This window comes from Athene noctua, chromosome Z, assembly GCF_965140245.1.
Source record: "Athene noctua chromosome Z, bAthNoc1.hap1.1, whole genome shotgun sequence".
In the NCBI taxonomy this organism is placed as follows: domain Eukaryota; kingdom Metazoa; phylum Chordata; class Aves; order Strigiformes; family Strigidae; genus Athene; species Athene noctua.
The window spans coordinates 27,905,882-27,929,432 of NC_134077.1; the positions used below are offsets into that span (position 1 = coordinate 27,905,882).

Below are 23,551 nucleotides of genomic sequence, written 5' to 3' on the forward strand. Positions count from 1 at the left end.
GACAAGGACTAAGTGTCAGGCCAATGCATGCCTGCTCTCAGCTGGGCCAGCCCCACCACAGCCAGAGCCAAACAGGGCAGTCCTTGCAGCTTGTCCATCCCCTGCTCCTGGAGGACTGGATTATCCCCATCACACACTTCAGCTGCTGGGTGCAGACTTTCCAGCAGCGGGCAGCTGACTGTAGGTGGCCCTGCTTGAGGAGGTGCTTGGACCTGTTGACCTCCAGAGGTCCCTTCTGGCCTCAGCCATGGTGTGATCCTGTGAATATTCCCAAGGGAGTTTCCTTCCCTCATTAAACCATCAGTATCTTGACCCATGAGTTTCTTCTCACTTTTGCCCTTCCAATTCTCTCCCCCATCCCACGGAGGCGGAAGTGAGCAGCTGGGGGGGGCTCACCTGCCAGCCAGGATCAACCTCCCCTTGAAGGGGCTGCAGCCTGCAGAGAAGCCAAGCAGGAGCCCAGGCAAAGTCTGAGAGACACTGCCACTGCGCAGGAACCCCGACCCCTGCACCCCTCGTTGCTGGGTTGGTTGGACCAAGTGTGACCTGCAGCAGTAACAAGCAGGAGGAGAGGGGTCTGGGGTGAAGCTGAGCCTGGGAAAGGGGAGGAAAGGAGTTAAACTGGTCTAATTAAAACGAGCATTGTTCCTGTCTACCTCCACTGGGTAATCTGCCACTGTCCCACACAATGGAGCACTGTCATCCCTGAGGCCAAGCATCTTCTAAGCAGCCCGGCACTGGTTATCTTTTCTGCTCAGGCACCAAGGACTAAGCCGTACCTTGTGCGATCTTCCCTCTCACCATCCCCTACCGCAGCAAAACAGAACACAGCCTGGTAACATCCCATGAGGACTTCAAGTCTGTCCAGTGCCTTCCCTGTAAACTCACCTACAGGCAGGGTCAGGGGTAATTACCACCGCAGTTACCTGTCCAGGTTCAACTAGGATAGGGTCAAATTTTACCCAGCATAGAGAGAGGGGGAAGGGATCTCCAGCCGGGTTATTCATACCATGCTGACATCAGGTCCAGGGGCGGAGCATTTTTACTTTCACTTTTGGTTTTGGGGGTTGCGACACACAGGCGCGGCGAGCTTTGTTCCCTGACCATTTTGCGGTATTTCTCTGTATGTCTTTTTCTTGTTCATTGTTATTGCTGTTTATTGTTGTTATCATTGCCACTGTTGCTGTTCAGATTGTTCATCACACTGTTGTATTAAATGTCTTCTTATTTTAGCCCGGGGTCTGTGCTTAACTTCCAGCCCGACCAGCTGCGGGTGGGGGAGGGGCAACAGCAACGTGCTCTCCGGTCCCGGCAGGGCTTAAACCAGCACATTCTTGATAAATCTGACCCTATCCTAGTTGAACCAGGACATAATCCACCCCTTTATTCTATACCATCTGCGTCATGTCCAGCTGCCATTTAGCAGTTAACAATAACAAAGTAATAATTTATTTATTATCTTTATTATTTTTAATAATAAAGAATCAAGTCCCCCTGTGGTACACATCGGACCTCTCCATTGTCCTGCATCACCCACCAGGTGCACACAGGTCCTTGGGCAAAAGCAATCCCGTGGATGGGTTTGCCTTTACCTTTGCCTGGCGCAGGACTAAACCAGACCATTTTTCCCAATATATTCCTCACGCGCACCACAGGGACTTTATCCCCATCTACAGCATGTGGAGGTTTTGACTGAGCCAGGCCAGCTCGACAGGCAGATCCTCTTGTGTTGACTAGCCAGGTGGCCTTTGCTAGATGCATGTCCCAGTGTTTGAAGGTCCCACCTCCCAGTGCTTTCAATGTGGTGTTTAACAGTCCATTGTAGCGCTCGATCTTCCCAGAGGCTGGTGCGTGGTAGGGGATATGGTAGACCCACTCGATGCCGTGTTCTTCTGCCCAGGCATTTATGAGGTTATTTCGGAAGTGGGTCCCGTTGTCTGACTCAGTTCTCTCTGGGGTGCCGTGTCGCCACAGGACTTGGGTCTCAAGGCCCAGGATGGTGTTCTGGGCAGTGGCGTGGGGCGCTGGGTGAGTTTCCAGCCATCCAGTGGTTACTTCCACCATTGTGAGCACATGGCGCTTCCTGTGGCGGGTCTGTGGCAGTGTGATGTAGTTGATCTGCCAGCCTCTCCATATCTATATTTCAGCCATCGCTCTCCATTTCGCTGGGGCTTCACCCGCTTGGCATGTTTGATTGCAGCACACGTCTCACATCCGTGGATGATCTCTGCAATGGTGTCAGTGGTGAGGTCCACCCCTCGATCTCAAGCCCACCTGGATGTTGCATCTCTACCTTGGTGGCCCGAGGTCTCATGGGCCCACCAGGCTATGAACAGTTCACCTTTGTGCTGCCAGTCCAAGTCCACCTGAGCCACTCTAATCTTAGCAGCTTGGTCTGCCTGCTGGTTGTGTCGATGTTCATCAGTGGCCCGGCTCTTGGGTACATGGGCATCCACATGGCCACCTTCACAACGAGGTTTTCCACACGGGCTGCAATGTCCTGCCATACTTCAGCGGCCCAGATGGTTTTACCCTTACACTGCCAGTTGTTCTGCTTCCATTGCTGCAACCATTTCCACAGGGTATTTGCCACTGCCCACGAGTCGTTGTAGAGGTAGAGCCTCGGCCACTTTTCCCGCTCAGCAATATCCAAAGCAAGCTGGACGGCTTTCACCTCTGCAAACTGGCTCGATTCACCCTGTCCCTCAGTAGCTTCAGTGACCCGTCGTGTGGGATTCCACACAGCAGCCTTCCACCATCGATGTTTTCCCACAATGTGACAAGACCCATCAGTGAACAGGGCATATCGCTTCTCCTCATCCGGCAGCTCGTTATATGGTGGGGCCTCCTTAGCACGTGTCACCCCCTGTTCTGGTGACATCCCGGAATCTTTGCTCTCTGGCCAGTTCGTAATCACCTCTAGTATCCCTGGGCGGCTGGGGTTCCCTATTCGAGCCCGTTGTGTTATCAACGCAACCCATTTACTCCATGTGGCATCTGTTGCATGATGCGTGGAGGAGGCCTTTCCTTTGAACATCCACCCCAGCACCGGCAGTCGGGGTGCCAGGAGGAGCTGTGTTTCAGTGCCGACCACTCCTGAGGCAGCCCAAACTCCTTCGTACGCTGCCAGTATCTCCTTCTCAGTTGGTGTGTAATTAGCTTCAGAGCCTTTGTATCCCCGGCTCCAAAAGCCTAGAGGTCGGCCTCGGGTTTCCCCAGGTGCTCTCTGCCAGAGGCTCCAGGTAGGGCCGTTCTCCCCGGCTGTGGTGTAGAGCATGTTCTTAACCTCCTGCCCTTCCCGGATTGGCCCGAGGGCTACTGCTTGGGCAATCTCCCGCATAATTTGTTCAAAGGATTGTTGCTGCTCAGGGCCCCATTCAAAATCGTTCTTCTTGCGGGTTACGTGGTAGAGAGGGCTCACAATCAGGCTGTAGTTCGGGATGTGCATCCTCCAGAACCCCACAACGCCCAGGAAAGACTGAGTCTCCTTTTTAGAGGTTGGTGGGGCCATGGCTGTTATCTTGTTTATCACCTCCACTGGGATGTGGCGACGCCCATCTTGTCATTTTATCCCTAGGAACTGAATTTCCCTTGCAGGCCCCTTAACTTTCTTTTGCTTAATGGCAAAGCCGGCCTTCAGGAGGATCTCAATGATTTTCTTCCCTTTCTCAAAGACTTCCTCGGCTGTGTCCCCCCATACAATGATGTCACCAATGTACTGCAGGTGTTCTGGAGCCCCACCTTTCTCCAGTGCAGTATGGACCAGTCCATGGCAAATGGTGGAGCTGTGGTTCCACCCCTGGGGCAATTGATTCCAGGTGTACTGGATGCCTCTCCAAGTGAACGCAAACTGTGGCCTGCGCTCTGGCGCTATCGGAATGGAGAAGAACGCGTTAGCAATGTCAGTCGTGGCGTACCACTTGGCTGCCTTCGACTCCAGTTCATACTGGAGCTCCAGCATGTCTGGCACTGCAGCACTCATTGCTGGCGTAACTTCATTCAGGCCACGGTAGCCCACAGCCTCCATTCACCATTAGGCTTTCTCACTGTCCACATAGGGCTGTTGAAGGGTGAGTGAGTTTTGCTGATCACCTTCTGGCTTTCTAGTTGACGGATCAGCTGATGGATGAGGACCAGGGAAAATCAGTTGGTGCGGTACTGCCGCCGGTGCACCGTCCTGGTAGCAATCGGCACTCGCTGCTCCTCAACCTTAAGCCACCCCACCATCTCTTCTGGAAAGAAGAGAAGAACAAGGGAACAGCATTTACTTCCCACTCTTCCCCTGTCAGCAGCAGCAGCAGCAGCATGTGTGGGGCTGTGCCCCTTCACAGCCCTGGGGCTCTCCCTCGGCATGGTGTTGCACTTAAGGTGATGAATTGATTTAGGAAGAGATGAATCCCCTTGAGTTCTAACCAGTCCTCAGGGATTAGAGGGGCTAGGAGCAGCTGGATTTATCTCTTAATAGGTATGCCAGTTAGGGCCGTAACCATACACCTGACACCAGATGCATGAACAGCCTGTATGCTGTAGATACAGCTGCATTCAAGAGAAGCAGTCAGGTTCACAAATATTACAGTTTATTCTCATGCAACATCTACAGATTCTTTAAGATTGCCTATGATAAATGCACAAACTGCAGGTTGGTTATATAGCACTACACAAAAAAGAAAAACAATTGCAGTTACACACACTTAATTCCTGGGTAATCACTCGGCATAGCCGAGGGCTCAAATCTTACCAAAACGCGTCCCTTCTGGGTGGGGACAAGAAGCACAAACCTGACAATCTGTCCCTCCGATTTGGTGTCAGATTATTTTCCCTCTGAGTTAGATACAAACATAGGGTAGTATTTATCTAAGTATGTATGTGTGAGTGGGTGGGACTGTAGTCAAACCATTATCTTTTGGGTAATAACACAGCACATTCTGTGGTACTAGGGGTGCGTTGGTTTTTGTGGGAAAAGAGGTAGGAAGACAATGTCAGCAGGCTACTGCATAAACTGTCTCTTGAGATAAGTGAATGAATGGGACCACGCGGCCTCCACCTCACATCGCATTCCTCCTTGGTGCCACAACAAGAACATATCACCAGGTCTCCATCCCATCCTGTGTTTGTTCTGGGAACTCTGTGTCAAGGAAATGTCTTTTACCGATTTTTCACTGTTTTGCCCTTCCTCACGCTTCCAACATTTTAACACATAGTTTGCGGCTATTCTCTGCAGACTTTACTGGGACCCTGGATGGGTGTCCTGCTGCAGCTGGTGGGGCTGAACAGGAGGCGCCACACACCCTGCTCCTCCCATCTGAGGACACAAAGTGGCATTCATTCCAGGCACACTTACTAGCGGGGTTTTGTGGCAGTGGTGGCATCTGCACTCCAGCAGAGAGGTCAGGAGGAGGAAGCCCCCATGGCTGGGCATAGCGGGGGACCCCCACCTGCGGTCTCGCCCCCACAACCAGCCGGGGAGCCCCTTGGGCCTGGCCCCCGGCCCAGGACAGCAGGAGGACACTGGGTTTCCTCTGCCTGGGGAAGGGGTGGCCGAGGGGGATGTGCTGCTGTCCCCCAGCACCCAGCAGGGTTGTGACCCCCTCCTCCAGGGCAGTGCCCCAGGGCTTTGTGCATGATGCTGTGAGCCCCCTCTGTAAGGGCAGCGCAGTCCTGATGCCCCGGTCAAGCCCACCCCACAGCCCCTTCCTGCCAGCCTTGATCCTGCAGCTCCTTCCCTGGCCCCTGGCCCTTGGCCCCTGGCCTGGGGCTGCAACCCGGGAGCTCTGGCCCCCAAGCAGAGGCCAGAAGAGTCCTGAGACACTGGGAGCAGTCTCAGGCAGATGCCAGAGGAGAGTGTGTCCTCCAGAGGAGGAAAACCCCCTGGCTGGGGCTGCCCCCTGGGGATCGTGGCCACAGGCAGTCTATCTCCAAGTCAAACTGCCCTGAAGCCAGCCTGGCCCAGCCTGGCCCGGCCTGCAGCGGAGCAGAGCAGCGTGGCAGGTTCGAGCACTCAGGTGGGTCTCCTGGGGCTCTCTCCTGAGGTCTTGCGAGAGCCACTGGAGAGAAGTTGCCAGGATAACAGCGGGAGGTTTAACCTCGCTGTAATGGCGCCAAGCGGCTGGTTGCCACGGGGAGCTGGTCCAGAGCCAGTCTGGCCTGGCCCAGCCCAGCAGGTCTAGGCGTGTAGGGCTGTGGCCACCCCTGGCCCGAGTTCTCTGCAGCCACCTGGGCAGCACTGGCAACCAGGAGCGCTGCGGTCAGCATGGGCACACGGAGCACGGCACAGCAGTTGGCAGGGAAGGGTGTTGTCACCTGGGCGGCTCTGGGCGTGAGTTCAGCTGGGGGCTGTCACCCTCTCAACAGGGGATCAGCAATGGGACCTGACCGGCAGAAAGCCCTGTCCTCTGCACTCGCCAGAATGGCTGCAGCAGCCCCCCTGGAGCTGCTGGGCAAACGTGCAGCCAGCCAGGCCCAGGGCTGTGGCGAATGGAGTGAAGGGCAGCAAGCCCACACTCAGGGTGGTGGGCAAACACCCTCCTTGCCTACCTTGCCTTCTGGGTGCCTCTGGACAGTGAGTGTGAGGCTCTGGGAGCAGAAGGCCCATCAGTGACTGATGTGGGTGGTGGTCTGCGTGCGCCAGAGGTGTTGCTGAGGTCACAGAGGCCAGCCGCCCGCAACATGACCACCTCCTGTGGCATAGTGAGAGATTTAGAGCACATAGTCATCATCAAAGAGACGGCCAAAAGAGGCTGTAATCTGATTTTGTACTTACCACATGAAAGAAACCTACACAGGCAAATCAAGTTACAGAATCAGAATCACAGAATCATCTTGGTTGGAAAAGACCTTGGAGATCATCTAGTCCAACCATTAACCTAATGGTTAGAATCGAGCTAGAATGATTTCCATGGAGACTGGAGACACAAAGGGGTAAGGGAAAGCCTTCCGCTGAGTCACGAGGTTCTGAGCGGGCCCCCTTAGAAACTTTCTAAGCTCCTGGTGGAGCTTAGGTGCAGCTAGGCCCAGTCTTAATCTCAGGCTAGGACAACAGTTTATGGCTACTGGAATTAGCAATATGGATTTCATTAGTATTAACTCAGTATGCTATGAGTCCCTTATGGAGGCTCGGTTGTAAACAAGGGGTCTCTTTGCCTTGGGTAAGGAAGGTTCTTCTAGTCTCAGGTGAGGAATCTCAAACACTGAGCCACTTCCCTGCTCAAGGGGACAGTCACTGGGCCAGTTGTAATTTGAGAGTTGAGAGGGTTGGGAGAACTCGTTTGAGAGAACCCTGATTGAGGTCATCCAACGGTATGTCACTGGTAAAAGGTGTCTGCCTGGAGGAGCAACCTGGCTCAATTGTCCCAGCTCAAGGGGCAATCACCACCGTGCAGCCATGCTGCCAATGGGGAGAGCTCAGAAAAGGCTCCTTTTGACTCTTGTATTTATGGGCAAAAGTGTTTGGCTCACAGTCCAGTTGCACACAATGGGAAAGGTATGCATGACAGTCCTTGCAGCCACAGCTTTGTTCCTTAAGAAATGAGTCTTGAAAAACCACCTGCTATTCATGTGTTAATCGCATGATTGATGATGCAAGTTCGTATGCATCCACACTCACTGTGTGACTCTGTTGCTTTGACACACATTTTGTTCAGTGTCAAGACAAATGTCTTGGGCCTTAGTGGTATTACTTTCACAAATAGATCTTTTTTGTTCCCCTAGAACACACGCACCAACACCAGTAGTCAGCCATTTGTCCCCATTTTGTTGGGCCCACACTGTGTTCCGACTGACAGAGTGCAGTTCCATGATGATTTAATCCCAATGAAATGATCTGGTATATGGTACGTACCGCAGCATTGCGTATTGTCAAAACCAAAGCTATGGCTCTACTGTTGGTGGGGTCATAAGTGGGATTGTGTCAATGCCACCAAGAATGGAATTCTTTTTAAAATGCAGTGGCATTATCCCAGACCTCTTTTTGAATTCCAGTAGTAATGTGCCCTCTTCACCTTCTTTTACAATTGCTGCCACAGTAGATTGTACCCACACTGGAGCCTGAATGTGACTAAGAGCAAGAGCCATTTATCTGGGGTGCACCCTACACTTCATAGGGTGAATTACTTAATACATGGAAGGAACCTACACAGACAAGTTGAGTTAGAATCAAGCTAGAATGATTTCCACAGAGACTGGAGATGCAAAGGGTAAGGGAAATCCTCCTACTGAGTCATGAGGTTCCGAGTGGGTCCCCTTGCTTTCTAAACTCCTGGTGGAGCCTATGTGTGGCTTGATCCAATCTCAGTCTCAGATTAGACAACAGTTTATGTCTAATGGAATTATCTATAAAACGTTGTAATGATATTGAGAAACTCCATGGATGAGTAGTGTTTCATGAGTATTAGTTCTGCATGCTATCAGTTACTTGGTGAGGATCTCAGCCTTGAGTAAGGGGGGACCTCTCTGCCTTGACAGGTGTTCCTTCTCAAGAGGAAAGTAACCTGGAGTGCACTGCAGCTGCAGTTGGTCCCATCCTCATGGTAATATTTCTAGAGTGAAGTAGCTGGCTGCTAGTCAATAGTACAAACAAAGTAGATGTCTTTGTTTTAGCACTAGTATATGTTCTGTACTTGCATTATCTTGTATTTTTGGGTTTCAAAAGCACCTTTTGAAATGCATTCCTGAAGCACCTTGACTCCCTTGTACATGAGCCAGGATCTTGGGCAGATCCCAGAGAAGAGACCATCCTTTCAGGTGGAGAAAAACTCTTGGGTATCTTCCTTGGAGGAGTCTGGGGCTGCTACCTGGGATCTCAGATCCCTGAAGCAGGGCTCAAGTTTGGGACATGTCTGGGAGGAATCTTGGGCAGATCCCAGAGAAGAGAGCATCCTTTCATGTAGAAAAAAACCCTAGGGTATCTTCCTTGGAGGAGTCTGGGGCTACCCAGGATTAGGCCTCCTTAAAGCAGAGGTGAAAAGACACCAGGACAAGCCTGGGAGGACTTTTGGGTGAGTCCTGGAGCAAAAATCTTCCTTTACAGGAGAAAACACATTAAGAGTATCTTCTGTGGAGGAGTCTGGGACTGCTACCTGGGATCTAGGTTACTTAAGCAGAAGCCAAAAGTGTATAGCAGGGGCCTGGGAGGATTCTTGGGTGGATCTTGAAGGTGACAGCTTTCCCCCAAAAACAAAAAATATTTCAGGTGGCTTCCTTGGAGTAGTCTAAGGCTTTTACCTGGGATCTCAGGTCCCTGAAGCAGGGTTCAGGACAGTCTGGGACATGTCTGGGAGGAATTCTGGGCAGATCCCAGACAAGAGAGTGTCCTTTTAGGGAGACAAATCCTCTTGGGTACCTTCTTTGTCAGAGTCTGGGGCTGCTCGCTGGGATATGGAATCCCTGAAGCAGGGTTCAGGACAGTCTGGGACATGTCTGGGAGGAATTCTGGGCAGATCCCAGACAAGAGAGTGTCCTTTTAGGGAGACAAATCCTCTTGGGTACCTTCTTTGTCAGAGTCTGGGGCTGCTCGCTGGGATATGGAATCCCTAAAGCAGAGGTCAGAAGACTCCAGGACAGGGCTGGAAGGAATCTTGGGTGGATCCTGCAGCAGAATTCTTCCTTTACATGAGAAAACACATTTCGGGTATCTTCCCTGGAGTCAGGGGATGCTATCCAGGACATAGGGTAATTAAGCAGATGTCAAAAGTGTGTAGCAGATGCCTGGGAGTAGACCTGGGTGAATCCTGGAAGTGATGACTTTCCCCAAAAGATAAAAACTCTTTCAGATGGCTTTCTTGGAGGAGACTAAGGCTGCAACCCACGATAAGGCCTCCCTAAAGCAGAGGAGAAAAGACTCCAGGACATGCCTGGGAAGAGTCTGGGGTGAATCTTGGAGCAAAAATCTTCCTTTACTCAAGAAAGCACATCTCAGGTATCTTCCTTGGAGGTGTCTGGGGCTGCTACCTGGGATCTCAGGTCCTTAAAACAAAGGACAGAAGAGACCGGGAGATGCCTGGGAGTACCATGAGTGGATTCTGGATATGACAGCTTTCAGCAAAATAAAAAAAATATTTCAGTTGGCTTAATTGGAGGAGTCTAAGGCTGCTCCCTGGGATCTCAGGTCCCTAACGCAGGGCTCAGGACAGTCTGGGTCATGTCTGGGAGGAATCTTGGGCAGATCCCAGAGAAGACAGCATCCTTTCAGGTAGAGAAAAGCTCTTGTGTATCTTCCTTGGAGGAGTCTGGGGCTGCTACCCAGGATCTCATGTCCCTAAAACAAAGGACAGAAGAGACCAGGAGATGCCTGGGATTAGCCATGGGTGGATCCTGGAGGTGATGGCTTTTCTCAAAAGATAAAATTTCAGGTGGCTTCCTTGGAGGAGTCTAAGACTGCTACCTGGGATCTCACTTCCCTGAAGCAGGGTCTCAGGACAGTCTGGGACATGTCTGGGAAGAATCCTTGGCAGATTTCAGAGAAGAGAGCATCCTTTCATGTAGAGAAAAACTCTTGTGTATCATCCTTGGAGGAGTCTGGCTGTGTTACCTGCAATCTCAGTTCCCCGAAGCTGAGTCAGAAGATACCTGTGGTATTCTCTGTGATAACCTCTAGTTGTTATTCTCTAGTGCCATCTATTGCTAGAAAAGCAGAACTAAAATGATTATTTTTGTTATGTGTATGCCTAAATTGAACAGAAAATGAAGGGTACCTGTTTATCTTATTCCAAAGTCATTTTAGCTATGTGGATTTAAGTCTGAACTTGTTTTTATGGATATGAAATGGACTAGAACTGAAAAAAATTATCACACAGCAGCATCAGAGAGGGTGTGGTATGTTTCTGTTTCAGAAAGCTTGCAACTATTGGCATGTGGTTAAATGTCAGTGACTGTATTTTGGCTAAATTTATTAATCCTGATTATCACACACACACCCCCTTCTATTTATGACACTAAAGTTCATGTAATCCACCAGAAGATTGATCCTAATAATCCTAAAACTGCTTTAGATTCAGCAAAACACTGAAAACTAGCTTTTTGTAGTGCTTGAGTTTTATGTTAAATGTTAACATGCATCCAAAATTTCTATGAAAAGTAATTTGCTAATGATGAAAATCCTTTGAAGATAAAGACTGAATCTGGATGTGGAGCATCTTAATACTTAGCACCCTTCATCCGGTCTTTCATTTAGCAAGCGTGATACCTGATTTCTCCACCTGCCCCTTGAAGGATATTTGTTTTATTATAGTTATGTATTAGTCTAACTAATGCTAATGGTAAGAATAATGAAAGATTTATAGGGGTAGCCTGAGATCAGTTAATCAGTGTTAATTGTGGTTTTCAGCATTACAGATCCTTCTTACTGCCTCAATGCTGTTGTTCATCTCTACCAGAGGAACACTCTATCCTAAAAAATGCACATTTTTGGCTTGTAATATATAAGGGAAAGAAATCATGTCTCCTCTGTGTTGTTTTACTCATGAAGCATCTAGATGGCAAGGTAAGAGCAGGAAAAGATGGAGCAGCTTGGGAGTAATTTGCCTTTCCTCAGGTCCAGGTGCATATCTCTCTGGAGTTTACTGCTGCTTCACGAAACTAACATTCTTTGGCTGAAGCTGTCCTCTGTCCTCAAAGACAGACAAGTCTCCTATTAACCCTGCTGAGCTTCTGAAGAATTAGATTTCTTCAAAATCTCAGGGAACCAAAGGAAGCATCTCTTGAATATATAGGCATCTGTAGATTGAGAGAAGTTTCAGCAGGAGAAATAAAGGATGATCTACTCATCTCCTGACTGGAGAAATGGTGTTGAGATGACTTCAACATCCTAGGTTAATTCAGGGCTGAAATCTAATTTAACTAAATGGCAAGTATTTATTGATTTAAAAAAAAAAAAAAAATCCCTTCAAGTGATATCTAACTTCCTTTTATACTGGTTGCATCTTGGACCGGAATTTTGAGGTCACAGTTTCTTTGTCCCTTTCTCCACTGATCCAGGATATACTTTATCTTCCAAAACCTGTTTTAACATTTTTTTTTCCCCTGTATATTTGTGGTTAACCCCTCTGTCTTTCTCATTCTGAATGCTGTGACAGCCAAAAGCAGCATAAACCCTTTAGCAAGTGCATTTTGCAATATGAGGAACAGGAAGGATGTAGCTGCCTACTGGTTTACTTCATGGATAGATTTTATATGCTCTCTTTTCTTGAATCTCCATTCTGAAACTCTCCTTATGTCTCTGTTCCTATCTATTTAATCTTCTATTTTGTGTCTGTAGCTACCTGCTCTCTTGTTGTTCCTTAGCATTGGTCCACCTATTTTGCAGTTTTCTTGTTCATTCATCTGTCTGTCATCTATCTACAGAATTAGAGCATCTGAGCAAAGTCAACAAAGTTTCAATACTTGGCGCAAAGTTTAGGCCCCATTTATAATTTTCCCTGCAGATCCTGTGATGTGAAATTTAAAATAATTTTCAACAATTACATTATTTGCCTTTATAGGAGTCTGTGTACCCTCTTCTAACGAAGTTTTAGGTTTCAAAAAAGTTATGTATAAAACGTATGAGCAGAGGCATCTGGCATCGTGGCCAGCAGAGGGCACTTCAGCTTGAAAATGAGAATAGTGCTGAAAGCTGTGGTCTAAGTATCTTTAAACGTGCTATCTTTGTTTAAAAATTGAATATTTTTTAAAGAATATCAATGAGAATGATGAAAGAGGTCTTTGCGTTGTGATTGGTACTTTGTTGACACTATATTCTACAAACAATCTGTGGCCAAACACCATCGTACCGTGTAAGAATCTGGGAACTGAAGGAGAAATAACACTCTGCATAGAGTGTCAGGTGTGACTTTACCAAAAGAAATGATATCTTTCTTGTGACCTTGTATCATCTAAAATTGAACATAATAGCATAAGTTAAAGCCATCTATTAAAAACATTTTTTCCCAAAATGGATGCTTCTGATTTCTGTTTGTTGCATTTTTTAATTTATTCTTCTAATTAAAAAGGAACTGAACAACCTATAAATTGTTTTTTGAGAATGATGGTGTAAATGACTTAACACCAAATAGTAATTTATTTCCCCTTTCAATTCACTGCTGACATTGTTATCTTGTAATGTAATACTAACTTATGATTCTATCTGCCATTAATGCAGGTAACAGTATATGCCTTTATTAAAATAAGAAGGGCTTCATGTTCTTCTATTTGCCCTGGTCTAAATCAGAAGTTACTGCCTTGAATTAAAAAGATTTATTCTTGTGTAAGAACATAATAGTGTAAATTAGGAAATGTCAAGACTCACATGTGGTGATGTACCAAATTCTATTACAGGACATTTAAATTCTGCCCTCCACTGAACAGCAGGGTACCATTTTAATCCTTCCTGTTGAACGCAGAATCACTTTGCCAATTGAGCCTAAGCAGAGTGCTCTCAGTATTGACTGCTCTTCTGTTACTCCACCTACAGAATATATTAAGGCACCTGTTCACACTTGTAAGGCAAACAACAAAGAAACCAAAATACTTTCCTGCAAACAAACTGGTCTGTGATTAGTGGAACTAATGAAGCTTCACTGCCTGCAGATTCCTGTCCTTCATCCCTGGTCCCCTCAGCAACCCTCCTACCAGAAGAATTACCAGTTTCTCTCTGCTGATATTCCCTATGCTCACCCCCTTGTCCTTTTTCCCCTACAGTAATGCTAGCTCCTGATTTCTTCCATCCTTTGAACCTTCCTGCAATACCTTCCGAAAGTTCCTCCTGCCCCCATAACCCTCAGCAGCACTTCTGCCCTGGCCCTGGGTGACTCAGGGGCTGAGTGGCAGGTGGCCAGGTGGCAAAGAGTTATTACCCTGAGATTTCTCTTCTCAGGGTGATGCTAGTTCCAGTCTCTCAGTTTACTATCTGACTCTGAGACTTTCTCAGCGCTCAGGGGAATTTAATACCTTCAAGACAACTGCCTCCTGTTAAATTTCATAGAAATGGATCAACAGATATTAAAGTGTGTCTTTATTCTCTCCTCCTCGTTCCAGTGATTGGTCTTTGTTAGACTAGATTCTAGTTGGTTTTGTTAAACTGCTGATCTTCCTCCTACCTTGCTCTCTTTTGTTTCGCAAATCCAGTGCTGTGGTTACCACTCTTGTAATTATACTATTAACTGGACAGAAAGCCAGCATAGAGCAGGAAAAGAGTGCTTAGCCCCTTAGTATTTTGAAGGGCATGTATGCAACTTCCATTAATGAGCTTCTAGACCTTGCACTTGAGGACAGTATGCAATGTTTGCCTTTAAACATAGCAAAAAAAGCAAAGAAGAAGAATACTGAAAATCTTTAGCTTTTAATACTCAAAAATCCTATCCTGTTCATTATCTGAGTGCTAGTACTCTCAGTTGAAGCCTTCAAGCTCATTTGTTGCACTGAGTCTTTTCTGTGTTTTGTAAAAATGAAATCATGGCCAGTATTTTTCATCAATATGTATTTAGTGGAAGTGTCTGCAAGTTTTCAATTTTGCTCAGTGCAGACACTGCTAACAGAGGTAGCTGGGAGCAGAAGAATTATATTGTGTTTGGCAAGATGGCTTTTTGCTTAGCCTCACAATTCCCAGTGAATAGAAAGTTGTTTTCTCTACACGTTACTTTCCTGAATGTGTATTTAAAAAACCCCAAAAGCCAAAAAATCCTCTGTAATTTTTTTCTCAGTAAATAATTTTTAAAATATATATATTTTAGATTGAAATTGTTGCCATATAAATGTTGCCATATAAATATATTGAGCAGAGACTTTTTGCAAAGAAATGAACTTCAGTCTATGAATCCTATGATGGCAAAGAATATATAAATGGCTCTTTAGGGACTAATGGACAAATTAAATTATTTTTGTTAATGAGGGACTACTGCTAAGCCATAAGCATTTATAGATACATGTTTTATTGATGTGTTGTATCAAGGTCCTAGCTTAAGCCCTAAACTGAGGAGCTGACCGGTATTGTGAAAGATAATGAGTAGAAATAATGAACAGAACCTCCATAAGAGAAGCAAATCTTTCTTTAAACTGCAATTTGTAAAACTGTAAGTTGACTTCAATCTTATCATAAATAGAACCCTTACCTGAAAGGCAACTTGCTTCTTAATTCTCTGAATACTTGGTACTGCTGACTTTGTTTTGGAAGCAACATCCAATACATATGCCAGATTTCTTTATCATTGTTTTGTTGTTTGGAGTTTTTTTAATGAACTGTGAAGGCTCTTGCCTTTTCCACTTTCATAGCTGAGAAATGCTAGGAGTTGTAAAAATGTAATATTTAAGTATTTTATGATTTATAAATACTGTACTTTCATTTATGTACCTCATTCTATAAAGGTAATTAGGGGAAAAAAAAAAAAAACACCAAACAAACAAGAAAAAGATGTATTAATTTCTCTAAGCTGTTTAATGAGGCCTAATAAAAATCTGAATTTCAAATCACGTTATGATTGTCGTATGCCTGCTGCATTTAAGGTGACAAATTAATTTGGTAAGAGATTAATCCCCTTGCATTCTAGTCAGTCCCCAGAGATTAGAGGGGCTAGGGGTGGCTGGACTTCTTTCTTAATAGGTAGGTATGCCAATTATTGCCATAACTATAGGCCTGACACCAGATGCACGAACAGCGCTTGTGCTGTAGGTCTGGTTGCATTCAAGAGAAGCAGTCAGGTTCACAAATAGCACAGTTTATTCTTGTGCAACATCTACAGATTCTCTGAGATTGCCTAAAATAAATGCACAAACTGCAGGTTGGCTATATAGCACTACACACAAAAAATTATTGCAAACACACACAATTCCTGGGTAATCACTTGATGTAGCCAAGGGCCCAAATCTTACCAACAGGTGTCCCTTCTGGGGTGAGGGTACAAGGAGCACAAACCCATCGATATGTCCCTCTGATGTGGTGTCAGATCTTCATCCCTCCGAGTTAGATACAAACTCGGGGTAGTGTTTATCTAAGTGTGTATGTGTGACTGGGTGGGATTGTGGTCAAGCCATTGTTTCTTGAGTAACAACACTGCACACTTCTTGGTGCAAGGTGTGTGCAGTTTTTGTGGGAAAAGAAGAATGAGAGAGAATGTCTGCAGGGTTGTTCAAAACAGTCCTTGAGAGAAGAGGAAGAGCAGGAGATAAATCTGCATGGTTGTGCCAAATATTCCTCAAGTGGAAGAACAGGACTGTGCAGCCTCCACCTCACTTCGCATTCCTCCTTGATGCCATGGCAACACAAATCACTGGATCTTCATCCTGTCCTGTGTTTGTTCTGGGCACCATGTGTTAAGGAAATGTGCATTTTGCAGGTTTTTTGCTGTTTTGCTTTTCCCACACTTCCAACAATCTTAAATGGCAGTTCTGGCTTGCCACTCAGTTGGCCTTTTATTTTGTGTCACAAATTAACAAACCATGTGGTTTTATATCATTGTTTCATTAGAGCAGTGGTATACTTAGAGACAGGAAAATTTCATTACAGTAGTTTTGTTTGAAGGCAATTCACATTTGTGGGGGGAAATAAAGACAGTTTCAAGCCATATTTAGGCATTTTAATTATGGATAAATACAAAGTAGTCAAAAACTGCCTTCTAGTTTTCCACACTTCCTAACAACATAGTTCAGTGCAAAATGGAGTTTATGCTCATTAGCATCAATGCACCAGCATCCAGGTGCTACTTTGCTCTGCAGCAGCTGTTGTTGATAATGCATGGCTAATACTGTATACAACAGAGAATTTATTGAAACTGTGAAACAGTTCTTGAAAATGTATGGTGTTTGTGACACTCTTTTAAACACTGTCTGTTATCAGTAACTGAAAAAAGAGAATCTATTAAAATCATTAAATGAAAAAAGCAACCACGTGCTGCTTGCTGAAGGGGATTAGCTTTTTTTTTTTTTTTTTTTTTTTTTTTTTTTCCCCCCAGTGTCTTGTTTCTGTGTTTTTAAGTTGTTGGGATTCAAGAGGACATTCTGTGAGAGAATGGCCATGTGAGCAATCCTGCGTGGGAACAAGACTGTTAAGAGCCTCAGCCTGAGCAAGAATGCGATAAGGATGTGACCCTGAATGAGGGGGCAGAAACTCAAGGAGACAAACAACCCCCGGAAGGAGCTGGGACGGAAGAGGAAGTTCCACAAGGCAGGAAGCCTGGCACGGCTGATGTGGCACTTTTTATCCAATCAAAAGAAGGTTTAAAGCGCGGGCTAAGTGAACTGTCCAGTCTTGAGGACTCGTACTGCATGTTACTCACGTGTGCGGGAGAACATTATAAAAGGGCTTTCTTAGTTGTAATAAACGGGCATTGCTTGATCACACTGGTCGTGTGCGTGCTCAGCTCTCCCACAAGTGGCGTCCCTGGGTGGGGGCCCCAAGATTGGCACAAAGTCTTCACTAAAGGGGACTCGTCGGAGTGCAGTCTGGGGTGGAGAAATCTGGTCGAAATATCCAGACACAGCCCCGGTGTCTGAAGGTGAGAATCAGCGCGCTGTAACTTTAAAAGGGAAATTTAAAAGGGAAGATAAAAGATCTGCAAGAAGCAGCAGCCAGGGAGGAATGGGGTCTACCCTTGCCAAGGACGAACAGGCAGTGGTGAAACTACTCCAGTATATCCTGTCAATGACAGGGATAAAATATGGTAAGTCTACTCTGGAAGGCTTAATTAAGATGGAGCCGAGAAAAGGGACTTATATCTGTGATAGGTAGTAAATCGTCTGTTCATCAAATCCAGTAAGAAGACAATAGAAAAGCAAACTGTCATATGAACTACTGTATGTTGTGTAAGACTAACAGCAAATGTTTAATTGAATTAACATGATAGTGTGAATTGTGACAGGAAGAAAGGGGGGGGGAACAACAAGAGAAGAAGCATCTGCACTTCAAAGTGTGAAGAGTTGCAGATGCCCAATTAAGCAAACAAGAGAGTGTTCACGACCATAAATCTCCTTATTCAAAGAGACTGCTGGGCCTAGGCTGATAAGGACACTGCAGACTTAGTGGATCATCACATTCCAGGCGAAAGGTGAAAAGTACACTGTGAGAAGGACCTACGGCCTTCATCCCAAACGACCACCACCCATAATTTGGAGACCCTTACCCATATTTTTAACAGCTTCTGCGCAAGCGTAAAAGACTGATAAGCTAATTACCATACGAAGCGGGAATAGGCGGGTCCAAGTAATGTATATGCATAAGTGTATAATGACTATGTAACACTTTATAGTATAAGATTGAAACAAAATGCCCTAGGGTTGCGGGCCGTTGTTGGAGCAGGAGACTCCCCGGCCGCCCAGAGCTGTTTTGCTTGTTGCCACTTGGTAAATAAAACTCTGACTCAGCCAAATTTAAGAAGTCAGTTTATAACAATATCTACCTGGGAATCTATAGGGAAACTGCTTTGGGATTCGATCGGTGATGGGGGAAAGTCAGCAAAAGGAGTGAGCAGCTATAGCACACTCTGGAAACAAATCCGTGAGATGTTGCAAGAGCTGAGCAGGGAGCGTGCAGCTGTTGTTTCTGCCTTTGCAGCAATCAGAGTGGCTTCTAACTCTGACAATCCGCCTCTGATGCCTGTGCCCCTAGCGGCTCCCGTCGCGTTAGGTCAGAGAAAAAATCCGTTTACTTCACCGATTGCACCACCAAAATCACGGCGGGCAGCGGAAGCCTAACCGAAAGCTGCATGGTCAGGAGCTGAGAACACCAGAAGTGCACCTGACGCCATCAGGAAGGAGGATGAGGAGGCATGGGAGGAGTCCAGCAGTGGGCGGGGTGCGGAGTATGGAGCTGGCGGCGGCGGCCCGGGGCCTCCCCGAGCCCCGTCCCCCGCTGCGGAGTGACCGCCTGCGGCCGAGCCCGGCACCGCGCGCTCGGTCTGCCCCCCCCAACAAAAGTGGAAAGTTTTCCACAGAGAAGGTGCTGACGCTGTCATGCAGCGATGGCTTTATATATTCTTAATGCCTTAGTGCAGAGCCCTAGTGCTCGCCCGCTGGGTCATCGGTGCTGCTGTTTATTCGGGCTAAGTGTTTTAACTGTTACGTGTGAAATACCTCCTCTAGCAGGAGGCAGTAATTCTGTGTTCAGTCTTGAATTTAGGTGCATACTCTGCGGGGAGAGTGCACCTCTGTACCCTCTGCCTGACGGAAATATTGTCAAAAAATCATCTACAACCTTACAGGGGTTGTTCGTTTTACCAAGGGCTGTAGATGCTGATTATGAAGGGGAAAATAAAAATTAGGACCTCAACTCCTGTGTTCCGCAACAAAAGGGTCAAAAATTGCTCAGCTTGTTTATTTTACTGCGGCTTCCCCTAATAATATGTCAAGAAGCCACGATGACCATATCTTTTAATAACCTGGGGAAGAGGTTATGCTTGTGTCTCCACAGGTCACAGTCTCCGGTGGTTACCGGCAAGGTGTGTGCAACCACACCTGAGGCGTGAGAGGCAGCCAGCACTCAGGGTCCAGCTGTGGGTGCTGTGGATGTCCCTACTGACAGTTTGCAGTCTCTTTGACTGATCATTTAAGCAGAATGTGTGGGCAATGTTTGCTACTGCAATGGGACAAAATACACTACGGTTGCCAATTCTTTTAAGAGAAAATGTTAGCAGTAATTGCAACTCCTTAATGAAATATATAGTCTTACTAGTCACTGGTGAAAGATGTAGCTTACACAGAATGTAGTTATTAATAAGGATGAAATGCTGTAAAAATGTGTGTATTCAACTTTCTTTGTTTAGCAATATTAAGAATTATGAACTCAAGTGTTTTACCTTATTAGAAACTCCCTTGGTTTTCCCCCTGGAGTGCTGGCCAGGCTCTGGGTGGATCCCAACAGGAGGATGAAATCAGATGTTCCCGCTCAAAGAAAATTGCCAGTTATTTTGGCCTGTTGATTTAGAGGCTAGACCTGCTTGCAGTGACTTTGGATGCCTCACCTACAGATGGACGCATCGGGTAGGATTTCCGGTTTGCGAGGAAGGGCACTCTAAATTCTCACTGCACCCAGGGTTCACCAGCAATTGCGGATCTGAATGTTAGTACTCCAATTAAGTGTGCCACTCTGTATTTTCCTTACTGTTTATTTTTATAGTATTTAGTCATATTCCTTAATTATGGGTAGTGAAATTAGCTTACTTTTTAACTAGTAATTGTAACTGCTGTATTGTTTTAGCCTTCTGTGGAACTATTTTAAGTATGCTATGTTTTTGAAGTTTGTCTAACCCTTAACTGATACAGCTCTCAAGTCTTGCAGATGCCACTGTAAAACAAAGAAAGGAGAGATCTGGGAGACATCGGCCTTACACAGCCTTTGACACATGGTTGGTATAATCAGACAGTCTAGCTAAGATGGCAAAACGTGACTCCTTCAGCAGTACTGGTAAATGACACTTGGTTTTGTAGTGATGCTTACACAATGGGTTTACATCTTGAGGAAGGAAGAATATTTAATAATGATTCGGCTGAAAGTTTACCAATTACTAGATGATTAAAATATTTGGTTTTACATGGAATAACAGTTTTAATTGTCATTATAATCTTTTAATGATTTTAAGCTGTGTGTGGAAATGTGTTATGAGAATGATGGACTGAACAATGAAAGGGGTCTAGATCACTCAAAAAAAAAAAGAAGGATTTGTGGAATGGTTAGAAAATAACGGACATATTATGAGCAATCCAGACCGAGTGGCCTCACTGTAACAACAGGCTGTAGCTGGTGTGAAGAACACCTGCAAAGCCAAGGGGCTGAGAAACTGTGTGCGTAGCAAGAAGGAAGCTGGACTGTTGAAAACAGGATGTTTGCCTAACGGGAGAATGACGCATGGACACCACACTGGGATCAATCACAGGATGGTTGAAAGAGTTGTTATACAGGGGAATTGTTGTAATTATTGTAATTATCATGCTTGCTGTTATTTTGCCATGCTTAGTTTCTTGTATTAGACATTCAGTACAAAAGGGTCTGCAAGGAATTTGGATTGCTCAAAAACAAAAAGAGGGATATGTTGGGATTCAAGAGGACTTTCTGCAAGAGAATGGCCATGTGAGCAATCCTGCATGAGAACAAGACTGATAAGAGCCTCAGCCTGAGCAAGAATGCGATAAGGATGTGACCCTGAATGAGGGGGCAGAAACTCGAGGAGACAAACAACCCCCGGAAGGAGTTGGGACGGAAGAGGAAGTTCCACAAGGCAGGAAGCCTGGCATGGCTGATGTGGCACCTTTTATCCGATCATAAGAAGGTTTAAAGCGCGGGCTAAGTGAACTGTCCAGTCTTGAGGACTTGTACTGCATGTTACTCACGTGTGCGGGAGAACATTATAAAAAGGCTTTCCTAGTTGTAATAAAAGGGCATTGCTTGATCACACTGGTCGTGTGCGTGCTCAGATCTCCCGCAGAAGAGGGGTTGCGGTAACCCAAGATATGTGTGCAGAGGCTCGAGTGATGGGGGGGAGGATGTCCCATTGTGACATCACAAAGCATTGGACTGTGATGTCAGCAAGCAATGGACTGTGACCTCACATCCCTCACTGCTTATATTCGGGTGCTGGCAGGGCCCAGCCCAGTCTGGCTCGTGCCTGGACTCCTGCCAAGTGTGCCTGAGAGGTCTGGAGGGTGGAGCGAGGCTACTCCCGGTGCCAGGTGGTGCTGTGGGGGCTGCTGCCAGCAGTTCTCAGTGCCCATCCCGGAGCTATCCCCTGGGTTTCCCTGTCCCTGCCTGGGTCAGGCAGCCAGGCACTATCAGGTGCTTGTGTCAGCGGAGGTGAGCTGTGCGGGAAGCATCCCCCTGGGGTGGGTGAAGGGTCCTGGGGAGCCAGAGGGTGTCCTTCATGAGAGGCTTGGGCACTTCTTCCTCTCTTCCCTTCCCCTCTTCTCCCCGGGACAGCGGTTAACCAGGGCCTCTCTTCATTTTGCAGCATCTGACACCAGCAAGGGGGAGCAGCTCCTCATCTTCAGCTCTCCTCAGCCTGCTGTGCAGCACAACCATGGCCACTGAGCGTGAGTTGATCTGCCCCATCTGCCATGATTCACTGAAGGGCGTTGCCTTTGTGCAGCCGTGCCAACACCAGTTCTGCCTGGGCTGCATCCTGCGATGGGCAAAAAGGACATTGAACTGCCCACTCTGCAGAGGCCTGATGAAGAAGGTTAGGTTTTCTGTGAGGGGAGGAAATGACTACCTAGAGCACGTCATCCCACGCCCTGCACAGCCATCAGTGGCCAGCAGCCAGGCAGGCAGTGCACCCAGCCACGTGGCCAATGGCAGTCCTCGTCGCCCTGCTGCGTCCCTTCCATCCTCTCCGCAGAGAAGGCCGTTCCTGGAAGAAGAGAGGGCTGTGGGAACAGATGAGACGGCTACCGTGGGTGGCCTCCTGCCCCAGGTCTGGGCACTGCTTTTCCAGGAAAACTATCATCTTTTTTATCCTGCACTGCCCTGGCTGCGCCGGGAGCTGGAGGCAATCCATGAAGAGTGGTGGCTGGCAATGACAGCAGAAAAGCTGATCCTGCATACCCTGTGTATCTGCGGTCCAGATGAGGAGCTCATCATCCAGCTACTGCTGCCGATCCTCCGGGAACACACAGTACCGCTGGTCTGTGGCCTCATCAATGTCATCGTGCGCTGGTGCAGCCATGAAGCCTGGAGGCTGCTGTTCTCCTATGCTGTCAGGAGGGATCACCCCCGGGAGGGGTCTGCTGTCTCCAGCCCAACCTCGCTCCAGCAGCCCGAAAGCTCCAACAGGGACGAGGAAGCCAGCACCTCAGAGGCTGCTCTCCGTGGGGGTCCCAGCCACCCCTCATCTGTGACCATCCTGGAAGAGCGGGAGCAGCCCCAGGAGGAGCTGGAGCCGGTGGTGGTGGCAGGTCCTTCTGCCCAGGGCTGCAGCCGCAGCCCCTCCATTCCTGGCAGGAGCAGGAACCACTCAACTGAGGGGTCCCGTCGCTCCTGGAAGAGGAGGGCCCCCGGCCCTCAGGACTCTCCCCAGCCCTGCAAGAGGCCGCCCCACCAGCGGCACTAGCAGGGCTGCAACAGGTGTTTACTGAAGAAAAAGGAAATAAATTCCTATTTCCCTGACCCCGTCTCTGGGTGCTGCTTTCTCCCCCTTCTGGTGACTCTCCCAGTCTCACCTGCCCCACTGTGGGTGACACCAGCCTGTTGGGGGGCATGGCCATGGGCCTCGGAGTGCCAGCTGGGACCATGTCCGTGAGACCTGTCCTGGTTCAGCTAGGATAGGGTTAGGTTTCCCCAGCAGAGAGAGAGGGGGAAGGGATCTCCAGCCGGGTTATTCATACCATGCTGGCGTCAGGTCCAGGGTCGGAGCCTTTTTTACCTGGCTCTTTGGCGGGCTCAGTGGCGGGAACCTTTTTTTTCATAACCATTTAAAGGTATTTCTCTGTATATCGTTTGTCTTGTTCACTGTTATTGCTGTTTATTGTTATCATTGCCACTGTCGTTGTTCAGATTGTTCATCATACTGTTGTATTAAATTTCTTCTTATTTTAGCCCGGGGTCTGTGCTTAACTTCCAGCCCGACCGGCTGCGGGTGAGGGAGGGGCAACGGCAACATGCTCTCCG

At 47.3% G+C, this 23,551-nt stretch overlaps 1 protein-coding gene across 1 annotated transcript in view; it reads left to right on the forward strand.

The window, feature by feature from the left end:
• LOC141973239 (acrosin-like) overlaps positions 1 to 18,651 on the forward strand; it is a 31,450-nt gene extending 12,799 nt beyond the window's left edge. Inside the window, exon 6 of the mRNA XM_074931585.1 lies at positions 18,371 to 18,651. Within this exon, the coding sequence (XP_074787686.1) occupies positions 18,371 to 18,651 (281 nt within the window). The remainder of the gene's footprint in view (positions 1 to 18,370) is intronic.
• Positions 18,652 to 23,551: the final 4,900 nt, after the last annotated feature.